Genomic DNA, 14,648 nt, shown 5'->3' with positions numbered 1-14,648 from the left:
TTTGTAAATTGTAAATTAGTAGATCATCTAAATTGATTTCCTTCACTTTAGCGAGACAAGATACGTGCAACTGATTCTTTTGATCGAAAAAGGCCTAAGCCCAAACTTTTTTTTTTTTTTTTTACTTTGTTTGACTTCAATTAAAATTTGAGTGGTTCTTCATTTTTATCTTAGACGTTTGTCTAATTCCTTATTATTATATTCAAAATTTTTATTTTTGACTCTATCGACGTCCAAACATGGTAGAATGAAAAAAGAAGGCTAAATCTAACGGTAACATAAAAAAGCAATATATTATTCTTCTCATCATCGTCCTTACAAATCCAAATACCGAAAACAAAATGTTTTATACATACCAGCCTTAACTATTGGTTTGGGTGTGTCATTTACAGCAATATGAAAACCACCCTCATATATTCGAGCCTCCGAGAGTGCGAGATTCGTGTTTTCGGAAGATTTTCGCTGTTAACATATTCATGAATGTGCAATTGTTGTTCAAGTTAATGCTTGACTGTTGACACTCTCAACATTGAACAGGGTTTGCCTTGCAGTTTCTAGTTTGTAAAGTGCCTCCCTCAAGCTACTGCGTCCGTCAGGCGAAACGCAAGTGCAAGAGAGTCCAACTTCGAAAATTAAGACCAGGCAATTATGTTCTTCTGCTGGGGTGAGACACGGCCCTTCATTAGGCAGGCAGTGCATGAGGTCTAGCAGCTCAGGGTCTAGCACTTTGATCATGTTGTGAGGGATGGCTGATTGCACCCATCTGATGAGGTTTTCGTCTCCTGTGAAACTTTCGTCGGTTGGACTTTTTCCGGTGAAGATCTCCAGCAACATCACTCCGAAACTGTATGCATCTTCCGCTGTCGATGGTTTCTGTCCAAAACCATACTCTACATTGTAGTGTTCATTCTCAAAGTCAGAAAATTATAAAGCAAGCACATTTGCTAAAACAATCCGCAAGTAACTGATACCGAGTATCAATCTACAATACTCAATACATTAACAATATTCATTAAAGTTACAAAGATTGACCATATATCAACGCAATATGCAAAATATAACGGCAATGAATTATGGAACATACTGAACATAACTAAAATTGTCTGCAAGTGAGGAAATAGAATAATTAGTACTAACCTGGTGGTATGTATCCTATAGAACCCTTCAGAACATTTGTGGAGCTAAGAGAATGTTGAGTAATCTCTGTTCTCTCCATGAGCAGCTTCGCCAGCCCGAAATCTCCAATCTTTGCTGTCATGTCTCCATCCAAAAGAATGTTGCTCGGCTTTAAATCACAATGTACAACTGGAACTTCGCAATCGTGGTGCAGATAATCTAATCCACACGCCACATCAATGGCCACGTTGAGTCTCTCCAAAATGTTCAATCCATCTCCATCTGCATTCTTTTTCTTGCCCTTAATCCAATCTTCCAAGCTCCCATTACTCAAATACTCATAAACCAAGGCCAGAAACTCCATGTTTTTAAAATCCACCCTCGAGCACGAAGTGATCAACTTAACAAGATTGCGGTGCCTCACGTTCCTCAACGCCTCACATTCTGCCAAAAAACTCTTCCGAGATCCTGTCATTTTTATATCAAGCACCTTCACTGCAACTTCAGTCCCTTGTCTTAAAAGCCCTCTGTATACAGTCCCAAAGCTCCCACTTCCAACCAAATTTTCCGGGTTGAAATTCCCAGTTGCGCTGCGGAGCTCTTCGTATGTGACCAATTGATGTTGCCCTTTTATTAATAAATCAGGAGAAGTTTCTCTAATTGTTGTTTTGCAGCCTAAGCCTTTTCTTTTCCTAACATAAAGCAACCAGGCAATTACCACAATGCCTACCAATGCTGCCAGAACAGATGTTATGATAAGAACTAAAACCAGTACTTTTCTCCTCTGACCACCACTCTTCACACATGGCCAATCTCGGCAAAGTTTCCAGTTTCCTTCTAGATATACACTTGAGATATTTCTAACAAACACTCCACCATTAGGAATTACTCCCTCTAAGCTGTTAAATGAGAGGTTCAAGAAGCTAAGGACCTGTAGTTCTTGAAGTTTATCAGGAATAAAACCAGAAAGCTTGTTCGAGGAGAGGTCTAAAATCTCAAGACCTCTGATTTCAGCTAGAGAATTTGGAAGAGGACCGGAGAGGTTGTTTCTTGCAATGAACAATCTCTCCAAGCTTGTACATTTTCCGACTGAGCTGGGAATTGATCCCGATAAGCCGTTGTTGGAGAGGTCTATAGTGACAACACTTGCTAGTACTCCAATTTCTTCAGGCAAAGGTCCACTTAGAAGGTTGTTAGACAAATTCAAAATTGTGCTCAAACTAGGAAGGTTTAGAAATATTTCTCCGGAAATGCTTCCGTTGAGCGAATTGTCGGATAAGTCCATGGAAAGCAATTTCTGAAAGTTTGAAAATGCAAGGGGTATATTGCCAACCAAGTAATTTCCAGATAAATTAACGTGATTCAATTTCATGATATTACCTAAGGAGTTAGGAATTGTGCCAGATAATTTGTTTCTTGCTAACCCAAGCACTTGCAACTCTTTCAGCTGCCCAATTTCTGATGGGATTTCACCAGAAATTGAATTGTAGTTCACATTTAGCAAAGTTAAGCTACTGAGTTGACTAATTGAGGCAGGTATGTTACCATAAATTCGATTCCCTCCCATGTACAATTTCGAAAGAACCTTGGAGAGGTTGCCAATGGACTCTGGAATTAGGCCTTCCAACCGATTTTCGTCAATTGCAAGCCAACTTAAGCGACTGCTGTTTGTCAAAGAAGTAATCAAATTAAGACCATTGTCACCATAGCTAACGATCCGATTGAAACCAATGTTGTACATTTCAAGGAAGGGAAGATTTCCGAGGCCTGGTGGAACCGAACCGTCATGGAAATTGTTGGACAGTCGGAGCTCTCGAATCCTTGTAATGTTGTGCAAGGACGCTGGAATTTTCCCTGTAAACAGATTGAAACAATTTCTGAAGTAGAGAAGGTTTGGCAGCGTGACGCCAATGTTGCTTGGAATTTCACCCCAGAGTTGGTTTGAAGCAACGGTGAAGCGAACTAGCGAAGAGATGTTGTATATGGACAAGGCAACAGTGCCGGTGAGTTGGTTGCCGGCAAGATCAAGTTCTTTAAGCTTACGAAGAAAACCTAATTCCATTGGGATTATACCGGTGAGGCTGTTCGTGCCAAGATTCAAACTTGTGAGGGTGGAAGACAGGTTGCTTATGGATGGCGGGATTGGACCGCTGAGATTGTTGCGCGCCAAGTTCAAGACTTGAAGCTCTGTCAAGCTCCCAACATGGTGGCTTATGGAGCCAGTGAGTCTGAAGCCGGAAAGATCGAGAGAAACAACCCTTTGAGTCCCACCGATTCTGTTGCAAGCAACTCCGGTCCAGTTGGTGCAGGGGGATGAGCTTTGGTTCCAGAAAAATGGAGGGAGATTGGCCGTTGATTGGAATGATATCAAGGCCTCCTTGTCTGTGACATTGCTTGGAGTAAATGCTGAGTCTACACTCAGGAAAATGCATGCAAGAACAGATAATAATGTTACGGCAATGTGAGAATTCATGGCGTTTTGGGGGGTTTCCTTCTGAACTCGTATGGAAAAAATATTAAAACATGCTTGCTCGGTTCAGAAACTTATACGTAGGTGCTTGGTCAAATTTGGTGTGCTAAGTACCAGAATAGTGACTTTTCAGTGCCTAAAAGAAAAGGATGACCCGGTTCTTAGCAGTCAAGTGCGTGTGCTGTCTTAATTTCTTGAGCGTTTTGAGATAAGTTCCCATTGGTGGTGGTTGAGTACTTAATGTTCATTTCCATTGATACTTATAACCTAGCTATCTTGTTGTTATGGGCACTGTGATTTGAGAGTTGGGTTCTTGTACCATGCAATATTGGTTTTTAGTTTAAATTAATTTTAGTGGAACAAGAGTTATCATGAATTTCTGATGTATATTTGATGTCTGACTTCACTCTAGCGTAAATTGTGATCTCTCTACTTGTTGTTTCGCAATGTTGTATATTGTAATCAATGCATTCGATTTTTGACATATCTCAAAGTCAAAGTGTGATAACCAGTACCAGTTGGTTATGGGAACCACTAGCATTTTCCTGATATAGTTTGTTGCCTTTGTGGGATCCGTGGACTGTTGTTATAAGAGCAATTCCACCTCTAAAAAATGAGCTGGTCCAAAATTCATTTAATCCACTCAAATGAATAGTAATTGACTCCAATGAATGATAATTGGCCAAATACATCTCCACCCTTAAAAAAATGAGCTGGGTAAGAGTCTAATCAATTCGTATTAAAATATTTTTAGTTTCGTATAGAATTTTTAACCAATCTTGTCACGTCACGTGTTATTTTCCGATAGTACCATTTTTGTGAAAGATAGGTGTGTGTGTGTGTGTATAATCTTTTATATTTTTATATATTTTTTAAACAATTTTTATAATTTTTTATTAAATTAATTAATATGGACCGTTGGATTTAAAAAAGGATGAAATCCAACAGCCTAAAAGTGGACACATGGCCCACGGCAAGATTATGACATTTTATTTATTTATTTATTATTTATTTTAATGCTGGAACGCTCGCCCACGTTCACATGTATCCCACGCGCCAGCAGCAAAAAAAAAAAAAAAAATTTCATATGGCTAACGTCAACCTGGCGTTATGTAAACCGGTCTCTTGCTCAGTCCATTATGTGCTGGACTCAAAGCTGGCCTCCACTTTGGGGCAACCTATTATGTGGGGTGGAGTGGGTTTTTTTTGTCTTTTTTTTTTTTTTTTTTGGGAGGTTGGGGGTTGGGGAGGCTGGCCTAAAACTAAACTACAGCATTATGATGACTCTTTGTCAATGAAATAAAGGGCACCAACCTTGCTCTAACACACACATTTTCTCATGCAACTAACTTTTAGACCTAATAGCTTAACTTTCAAATAAACATTTGTTATGTGTTCATAAAGTGTATTTTCTGTCCAATGACTAATTGTCACATGATGAAATAATGACGAGAGATAATGATGCATTGTGATACATTGAAATCGAACGAAAATCTTAAGCTATAATCCATTAGCAAATGAAATTCATAAAAATTTGAGAAAACCTCAAAGTTGAGTGTTGAATGATATGAATGATAATTCATATACAACGTCAAAATTGTTTAAATAGTCGTAGCAAAGCCTACCTCCAAAAAGAGAATAAATTATAAAATAATAAAATTTCGAAAACCTTCTAAGGGGGTGTAGTCAAATGAGGATTTTAAAAGACTTTAAAATCCTGGTGTAGTCAACTAGGATTTTAAAAGAATCTATTTAAATATAGGGATAGTCAATTAAGGGATCTTAAAATACTTTAGAATCCTGATCTAGTCAACTAGGATTTTAAAAGATTTTTATAGAGTCAATGCAAATCTATAGGTATTCATAAATTCATAGATTTTGAATGATTTCTTTCAATATGAGATTTTGTAGGATTTGAGAAGCGATTGTAAGCATAACAAAATCCTACCTCCACCCCTAGGATTTCTTTTCAACCCCCTCGCTTTCTCTCTCTCTACACTTTGCAACTTGATCTTTCTTTCTCACTCTCCATTTTCTTTCAAACATAAAAGCTGCCAACTTGATGTCCCTTCATGTTCATCCGTCACCGTCCTACTTGCCAACTTGAATTTTTTGAATTTTTTATTTCCTTTATTTTGGATCGTGTAATATTTCTTGTAATGCTTTCATGGGAAGTGTTAATGCCTACTAGCAATTCTTGTAATGATTATGCATTTTATCTGAAGGTGTTAATTTTTTACCATGTTAATTGAACTCTTAAAAATGACTACTCGTAATCTTACTGCCAATTAATGCTTTATGTTATTTTTCGTGTAATCGTGTTAGTGTAAGAGTGCAAGTATCTTCTAAAGCCTATTTATATTAGGAGATGTACTTAGATTGAACAACACAGATTATGAACTAATCAATTGTTAAGAAAAAATGTTAATTTTGAGACATTTGATTCAAGAAGCACTACTTGTTCTGGCTAGTTAAAATTATTTTTCGTAAATAAATCACAATTCAAATGAGAAAGAGAAACACATATTTGATTGGTTAATATTTCCATATCAATATATATATATATATATATATATATATATATATATGCTTATGTCTTTTTCAGATTGTGCACTGAGAAAGAAATTTATGTTGTAGGAGTCAAAGAAGAAATCCTAAGAAATCCATGAAAGAAATCCTTACAAATCCATAGAAATTTATAATAGAAATCCATAATAGCATCATAATTAATTGGTGACAATATATTAGTGACTTTGCTCACTTTTCTTGTAGTGCTTATGATGAAATAAGTTTGAGCGTGTAAATACAGAAACGGGTCAGCTAAGTTTCCGAAAGCAAAGGGATCAAGCCTAATAGGGCAAAACTTTGTGTTCATCGCTCAAAACTACTCGAAAAGTTACAAAAAAAATTCACTTTCGAATATGACAACATCAAATAATATATTAGCCGTGAATTTTCAATTCTCAAATCATTTCCTAAACATTGTTTTCCTTCTTTTAATTTTATTGCATTTGAAATTATAAAATCACCAATAATCAATTGAAAATCAAAATATACATAACAAACAGACATAATATAACTTTATTAATTGAAACGAGAGAGATGACTACAAATCACCGAGACGGGTGACTAACTTATTTTCTATAGTTACAAAACATTATATTTATAACATAACCATAATACTAATAGGCTAGACCCAAAACTAATCTTAAAGGAAAACCTGAATAATAACCTAAATACTATTATTTTCCAACAAACTCAGTACATAAACTTTCAATTGTTGTTAATATTGATGCTTGGCACTCTTTGCGCTGAGAAGGGTCTTTCTGGTAGTTTCCAATTTGTGAAGGGCGTCCCTCAAGCTTATGCGTCCGTCGGGAGAAGCACAAGTGCAATAGAGGCCAACCTCAATGATTGAGATGAGGCAATTATGTCCTACTTCTGTGATGATGAGGTCGTCTAGCAGCTCGGAATCTAGCACTTTGATCACGTCGTGAGGGAAGGCTGACTGCACCCATGTGATGATGCTTTGATCTCCTGTAAAACTTTCATGGGTGGGGCTTTTCCCGGTGAAGAGCTGTAACAACACTACTCCGAAACTGTATGCATCACCCGCTGTCGAGGGTTTCTGGTGGATACCATACTCTACAGTGTGGTATTCATTCTCCAAGTTAGTATATTAAAAAGCAAGCAAATTTACTTGACACCCGTGATTAACTGGTACGAAGTGTTACTTATCACGAAAATCGACCAATGATTGACATGTATCATATGGCATATTGAAAAATAATTAAATATTCTTTCAAGTGAGAAATAGTTCAGAACTATGTAATTAATACCAACCTGGGGGTATGTATCCTATAGAACCCTTCAGGACATGTGTGGAGCTAAGTGACTGTTGCGCAATCTCTGTGCTCTCCATCAGCAGCTTCGCCAGCCCGAAATCTCCGATCTTTGCATTCATATCTCCATCCAAAAGAATGTTGCTCGGCTTTAAATCGCAGTGCACAACCGGAACTTCGCAGTCATGATGCAGATAATCCAATCCACACGCCACATCAATGGCCACATTTAGTCTCTCAAAAATGTTCAACCCATCTCCATCTGCATTTTTTCTCTTGCCTCTAATCCAATCTTCCAAGCTCCCATTACTCAAATACTCGTAAACCAAAGCAAGAAACTCCATGTTTTGAAAGTCCAAGCTGGAGCAAGAGGTGATCAGTTTAACAAGATTCCGGTGCCTCACGCTCCTCAATGCTTCGCACTCTGCCATAAAACTCTTCCAAGATGCTGTCATTTTCATATCAAGCACCTTCACTGCAACTTCAGTTCCTTCTCTCAAAAGACCTTTGTATACAGCCCCAAAGCTCCCTGTTCCAATCAAATTTTCGGGGTTGAAATTCCCAGTTGCCCCACGTAGCTCTTCGTAACTGACCATTTGATGTTGCCCTTTTAGTAGCAAACCAGAATTTGTTTCTGTTGCTTTGCCGCCTGAGCCTCTTCTTTTTCTAAAATGTAGCAAAAGACCAACTGTAACACATGTTACCAACGTTGCCAAAGCAACAGTAGAGATAAGAACTCGGACAAGTACCTTTCTCCTACGTTTCACACAAGGGAAATGCATGCATAGCTTAGGGTTGCCTTCAAGATGGACACTTGAGATATTTTTAAAAACTCCACCATTTGGAATCACTCCTTCTAAGTTATTAAATGAGAGGTTCAAGTATCGAAGGACACGCAGGTCTTGAAGTTTATCAGGAATAAAGCCAGATAGTTGGTTCGAGGAGAGGTCTAAAATCTCAAGACCCCTCATTTCTCCAAGAGCATTTGGAAGGGGACCTGAAAGTTTGTTTCTGGCCATGAACAATCCGTCCAAGCTTGTACACTTTCCAATTGAGCTGGGAATCAACCCCGAAAACTGGTTGCTAGAGAGGTCAATAGTGGCAACACTTGCGAGAGATCCTAATTCTTCAGGCAAAGGTCCACTCAGGAAATTGTTAGACAGATTGAGAATAGTGCTCAAACTAGGAAGGTTTAGAAATATTTCTCCGGAAATACTTCCGTTGAGCAAATTGTCGGATAAGTCCATGGAAAGCAATTTCTGGAAGTTTGAAAATGAAAGGGGTATATGGCCAACAAAGTAGTTTCCAGATAAATCAATATGGTTCAATTTCATGATATTACCTAAGGAGTTTGGAATTGTGCCAGACAATTTATTTCTTGCTAAACCAAGCATTTGCAACTCTTTCAGCTGCCCAATTTCTGATGGGATTTCACCAGAAATTGAATTGTAGCTCACATTTAGCAAAGTTAAACTACTGAGTTGACTAATTGAGGCAGGTATGTTACCATAAATTCGATTCCCTCCCATGTACAATTTTGACAGAACCTTGGAGAGGTTGCCAATGGACTCTGGAATTAGGCCTTCCAGCCGATTTTCATCAATCGCAAGCCAACTTAAGCGACTGCTGTTTGTCAAAGAAGTAATGAAATTAAGACCATTGTCACCGTAGCTAACTATCCGATTGAAGCCAATGTTGTACATTTCGAGGAAGGGAAGATTTCCGAGGCCCGGTGGAACTGTTCCTTCAAGAAAGTTGTTAGACATGCGAATTGATCGAAGTCCAGAGATGTTGTGTAGAGAAGGAGGAATTTTTCCTGTGAATTGATTGATACAATTCCTGAAGTACAAAAGATTTGGAAGTGTGTCATCAATGTTGCTAGGAATCTCACCCCACAGATGGTTTGAAGCCACAGTGAACAAAACTAGAGAGGAAATGTTGTATATGGATGAGGCAATGGTCCCGGTGAGTTGGTTAACGGCGAGGTCGAGTTCTTTGAGTTTATGGAGGTGACCTAATTCACTAGGTATAGTACCACTGAGTCTGTTTGTACCTAGATTCAAATTTGTGAGGGTGGATGAAAGGTTGCTAATCGATGGTGGGATCGGACCGAAAAAATTGTTTCGTGCCAAATTCAAGACTTGGAGATTTTTCAACTGTCTAAGGTTTTGCGGGAGGATTCCTGTGATGTTGTTTGAGGACAAGTCGAGGATTTCGAGTGCCATCAATTGGGTTATGTTTGATGGAAGTGAACCTCGTAGGGTGTTGGAGCTTACGTTGAGCGACCTCAAGCGAAAAAGGTTGAAAATTTGAGTGGGAATTGTTCCGGTTAATTTGTTGTTATGGAGTTGGAGGGAATGGAGGAAGGAGAGGTTACCAATGTGAGGGCTTATGGTGCCTGTGAGTCCCAAGCCTGAGAGGTCAAGAGCAATGACTCTCTTGCCATGTTTGTTGCATACAACTCCAGTCCAGTTGGTGCACGGGGATGAGCTTTGGTCCCAGAAATATGGAGGGAGATTGGCTGTTGATTTGAATGAGATCAAGGCTTCTTTGTCTGTGGAAATGCTTGGAATTACTGACTCTATGCTCACAAAAAAGCATGTCAGAAGAATAGAAAATGTGGAAAGTTGTGGCGATAGATGGAAGTGGAAATCCATATCTCTTGGCTTCGTGTTTTGCTTTTCGATTTGGAACTACAAGATGGGTTTTATAGGGGAGGGAAAGCATTGTTAGTCAACTAATTAGTCAAGGAAATAACTTGGTCTCTCAAAGGATGAGAAGGAGTTCTTTCGCAGAATAATACATGCTTCGTTACAAAAATTTGTGTTTATAATCGAAATTGTTAATATTGTAAATTTTTATATAAAAATTCTCTCCAAAAAATCAATAAAATATGACTTTAGCCCTTGACATTCAAGTTTCTAAACGCAAAACCTGACATAATTTTTTTATCTGAATAAAACTCGTTGACGATTCCACATAAGCAAATTCATTACTTTTGTTTGACTTTACACGTTTTGTATTTTCCAAATGCCGAAAATACTGCCAATTACCATATTAATGTATACATTTAATTGTATGCATATTTGAAGGCAAAAATTTATGATTCTAAAAAAAGAGCGTTTTGATATAGACCCTCGTTTTTAAATGTTATAGACTAAACATCTATTCTTTTGGAAAATTTGATTAAACATTTTCCTTACAATTTTGGTTCTTAATTTTATTTCATTTTATTTTATTAGAAGTCTATTCACAAAATTTCTTTACTGCATTCCCTTTTTTTTTCCTCCTATTTTTTTGCATCTCTTATTATGATGATTTCAGAGTTTTTAATTTTTTTAATTAAAATACTTATTTTAGCAAATTAAAATATAATGTAAAAAAACTCGTTGCTAGGTACGTTTGGTTATATCGGTACGTTTGATTATATCGGTATATTTGGTTACTTATAAGATGATTTGGTTTATGGTATATTTGGCTTTTTGGTACATTTGAATTTTTGGTACATTTGATTTCTTGGTACATTTGAATTTTTGGTATATTTGAACTTTTGGTACATTTAGTTTTTGGTACATTTGAATTTTTGGTACGCTTGTTTTCAAACCATAAGTTTTAGTATATTTTTTCATAGAAAGTGTCATTAAATCGTATGTAACATCCCACATTGCTCAGGGAAATGGATCATGTAAACCTTATATGTATATTCTCATCTCTACCTAGCACGAGGCTTTTTGGGAGCTCACTGACTTCGAGTTCCATCGGAACTCCGAAGTTAAGCGAGTTCGCGCGAGAGCAATCCCGAGATGGGTGACCCACTGGGAAGTTCTCGTGTAACTTCCCAGAAACAAAACCGGCCCAAAGCGAATAATATTGTGATACGGTAGAGTCGAACCTGGGATGTGATGGGGGCCCGGGCCGGGATGTGACACCGTAGAAGTTTAAAAGACTGGGTAAATTAATTTCCTATATTGTAGACAATTATATGTAATTTAAAAATAGAAAAATGTGATGTGCTAATCGGTCAAAATCTCTTAAACAAATCATAAAAAAAAAAAAAAAAAAATCAATGTTTGATTTAAACACGTATAAAAAAAATACAGGAGATTCTAATTTCTTCAAATAATTAAGCAGTATTTTAGTTTACCTACAAAATAAATGCTGTCATATTCAAAATTAACTAACCTATATATTACATATAAATATAGATAAATAATCTAATTTCTTCAAATAATTAAGCAGTATTTTAGTTTACCTACAAAATAAATGCTGTCATATTCAAAATTAACTAACCTATATATTACATATAAATATAGATAAATAATTTTTACACACTAATATAATAATAAATAAAAAATACCTAATGTATGTAATAATTTATTTACAAAATTTACCTACAAAACAAAAGAATATTAATTGTTTTTTAAATAAAAAATTACTATTTGATGCAAAATAATTGAGGGGTGTGCTATCCACACATCACTTTTTACTTCTCACACACCCTTTGTTAATTTATGTCCGTTGATCTTCTTCAATTTATCCGATCTGACGGTTGAAAACTAAAAAAATGTGGAAGAAGTAAAAAAGGGTGTGAGAATATCACATCCCAATAATTGATTGTACAAAGGATTTTTCTGTACGAAAAGGATCTGCCTATTATTTTATTTTTATCAAACAATCACACACACACACACACACACACACATATTTCCATATGGGTTTAATTGCTATTCATAATTATGGTGAAAATATTTATTGAAATGCATGAAAACAGATGGACGACTTACGAACCGTGAAACAAGCCCCATTAGTCAAGGCCTATAGTATGGGGAAGGATTATTTTCTTAATCACTGCCTATTTAGTCAAGTGGGATTTCATTGAATGAAGAAGATGGATCTTTATTTTGACGATTTGTCTTTGCTAGACGTGCTTGACTGGGTTCAAATGATTTGATGCGCTGAATCTTAAACCTTGTTCGTCAAATGATGTATGCAAAATTATGTATTAAAAGGAGAGAACGGAAACATTGGATGTGCAAATTTACTTGGTGGTACAAGTTAAGTATTGGGAAATGGTTTATGCATAACATTTTATTGAAAAGTCAGACTTTAACACGAAGGTGTGATGGTGAAAAATAGCAAAATTACAAAGCATAACGTTTAGAGTTTAAACTCTAGTAGCAGTTGATTATTGGGATTCTTTCCAACCTTGTAATTAAGTGATGGAGGTAGTCAAAGGTCATGGTTTTGTCAAATTATCTTTGCTAGGTGCGCTTGACGAGTCAAGTCTTCAAAACTTGTTCATATGCTATAGATGACTCTAGATAGTTTTAGAAAGAGGAATCTTTTATCATCAATACAAACGCGTAGAATATGCAAATTCAGGGGTTTTTCTGATGTGTTAGTTGTGCAAATTTTTCTTCAATTAAAACATTTGGTGTCATTGAAGATATATACCCAGTATGACACCCTCTTGACTCTTGTATTGTTCGGTTTCGGTCAATGAAATCACTCTATAATTGCTTTGAAAAAACGTGTAGAATGTACATAGCCTGAGGGCTACAAATTCGTTTAAATTATTTATTAGGCTTTAACATTAATAAATGTATGAATACTATAATTTGGATGAATCGATAACATCCAGGCCAATCAAAAAGTTATAATAGGTCTAATATATATAAATTCAAAGGAGATGTCAAATTTTAAAGCTAAAATTTTAAATTTGAATTTTTGACACTTTGATATTTTTAAATTTTGTTCACAGCTTGATATGTCAAATTTAAACTATGATTTATTGCATTATTATTTTTAATACTTATAACAAGCATTTTTAGAACAAAAAAAATTAATAAATGCTGAAAAAAACATTTATTAATTACTAAAAATGAATTTGAAGTTGTTATTAAATTTGGTAGCAATCACGTTTAATGTCAATTCATATCATGTCATGTATGAATGGGCATTTGGATTAGAAAACAGTAAAATTATCTTTTTTATTGTTATTGTTGATGTAAACTTTTTGACTTCATCAAAACTCTTATGGCATGGGTTAAGTTTTATCTCTCTTTTTTGTACATTTTATCTTATCAATACAAATTAATCATTTCCGAAAGAAAAAAAAAAAAAAAAAACTATTTGAAGTTGCTATTAAATTTGGTAGCAACCACGTTTGATATCACTAACATTACCTAAATTTCGAACTTTCATACCTCCGACAATCAAAAGGGGCTAAGGTGATATTTGCACTGAATTCCGATGAGATGTCGGTGAAATGTCTGCAATTTTGGTAGATATTGTGGAAAATCTTCCAAACTCAACTAGCGTTTTGAGATGTATTGATCGGTGAAATTTTGTCGCATCTGCACCAAAATTTCATCTCTTTTCGTTGTGTGGCCTAGTCTAGATCGGAGAGGGCGACCTAATCTCTCAGATCGATTATTGTTTATAGGAAACTTTAATGAAAAGTTTTCGGTACTATGTACTTTAACGAAAAATTACATTTTACACTAAAAAATCAATTCCGATACTATTCACTTTACCATTTATTTTGTATTATCGTTAAAACTCAAAATTTTCAAACTCTTTTTATTAGTTTTTCTTTGTTTATATGAACGAATTTCAATCGATATCGTAGAAGTTTTAAGAAGGAGAAGATACCTCTAGCCGACTGGTTGCGAAGGAGTTTCAGAATATCTTTAAAAATATGTCAAATTTTAAATAAAAAGTTTAAATTTGACAATTTATATGGTATTTGACATATTTTGAAGTTTTCTCTCCATTTGATATGTCAAACACTGTTTGATGTAAAAAAATTATTTAATAATCAACTAAAAGGTAGTTTGCATTCGCTATCAATTTTGATGCGCACCGAGTCTACCGACAACCTATCGTATCCTTCCCCTCTGATGGTATAAGATCAAATCCAGATTACCCTTGGAGTTCCAAAGAGCCAAAAACAAATTCAACGTATGGATTTTTCCATTTCCACAGTTTTCCATTTGTTCTTGTGCATGCAATCATATTATGAGAGTTTTAACGAAAAGTCTACGATATTATTCATTTTAATGAAAAATCACATTTTTACACTAAAAAGTCAAACCTGATACTATTTACTTTACTATTTATTTTATCTTTATTATTAAAACTCAAAATTTTCAAATCATTTTTATTAATTTTTCTATCGTAATATTAGCGAGTGTGGACTTGGCAAGCATTGAAAACAA

General features: G+C 35.7%; 2 protein-coding genes across 2 annotated transcripts; both read right to left on the bottom strand.

Moving 5' to 3' along the window:
• Positions 1 to 292: 292 nt before the first annotated feature.
• LOC137709853 (receptor kinase-like protein Xa21) lies at positions 293 to 3,611 on the bottom strand. Its single transcript, XM_068448837.1, has 2 exons — positions 1,138 to 3,611; positions 293 to 890 (listed from the first exon to the last, which is right to left on the bottom strand). The coding sequence occupies exons 1-2, from the start codon at positions 3,587 to 3,589 to the stop codon at positions 496 to 498; spliced, it is 2,847 nt and encodes a 948-aa protein (XP_068304938.1). The 5' UTR covers positions 3,590 to 3,611; the 3' UTR covers positions 293 to 495.
• Positions 3,612 to 6,722: 3,111 nt separating this feature from the next.
• On the bottom strand, positions 6,723 to 10,135 carry LOC137715113 (probable LRR receptor-like serine/threonine-protein kinase At3g47570). Its single transcript, XM_068454343.1, has 2 exons — positions 7,430 to 10,135; positions 6,723 to 7,231 (listed from the first exon to the last, which is right to left on the bottom strand). The coding sequence occupies exons 1-2, from the start codon at positions 10,083 to 10,085 to the stop codon at positions 6,870 to 6,872; spliced, it is 3,018 nt and encodes a 1,005-aa protein (XP_068310444.1). The 5' UTR covers positions 10,086 to 10,135; the 3' UTR covers positions 6,723 to 6,869.
• Positions 10,136 to 14,648: the final 4,513 nt, after the last annotated feature.

Source organism: Pyrus communis, chromosome 1, assembly GCF_963583255.1.
Source record: "Pyrus communis chromosome 1, drPyrComm1.1, whole genome shotgun sequence".
Taxonomy (NCBI): Eukaryota; Viridiplantae; Streptophyta; class Magnoliopsida; order Rosales; family Rosaceae; genus Pyrus; species Pyrus communis.
This window is presented reverse-complemented; position numbering and strand designations above follow the sequence as displayed.

Bases quoted from the DNA above. Each gene is read 5' to 3' on its own strand.
- LOC137715113 (XM_068454343.1), bottom strand. From the start codon at position 10,085: ATGGATTTCCACTTCCATCTATCGCCACAACTTTCCACATTTTCTATT. The intron at 7,232-7,429 runs GTTGGTATTAAT...ACCACACTGTAG, and splicing joins TATAGGATACATACCCCCAG to AGTATGGTATCCACCAGAAA.
- LOC137709853 (XM_068448837.1), bottom strand. From the start codon at position 3,589: ATGAATTCTCACATTGCCGTAACATTATTATCTGTTCTTGCATGCATT. The intron at 891-1,137 runs GTTAGTACTAAT...ACTACAATGTAG, and splicing joins TATAGGATACATACCACCAG to AGTATGGTTTTGGACAGAAA.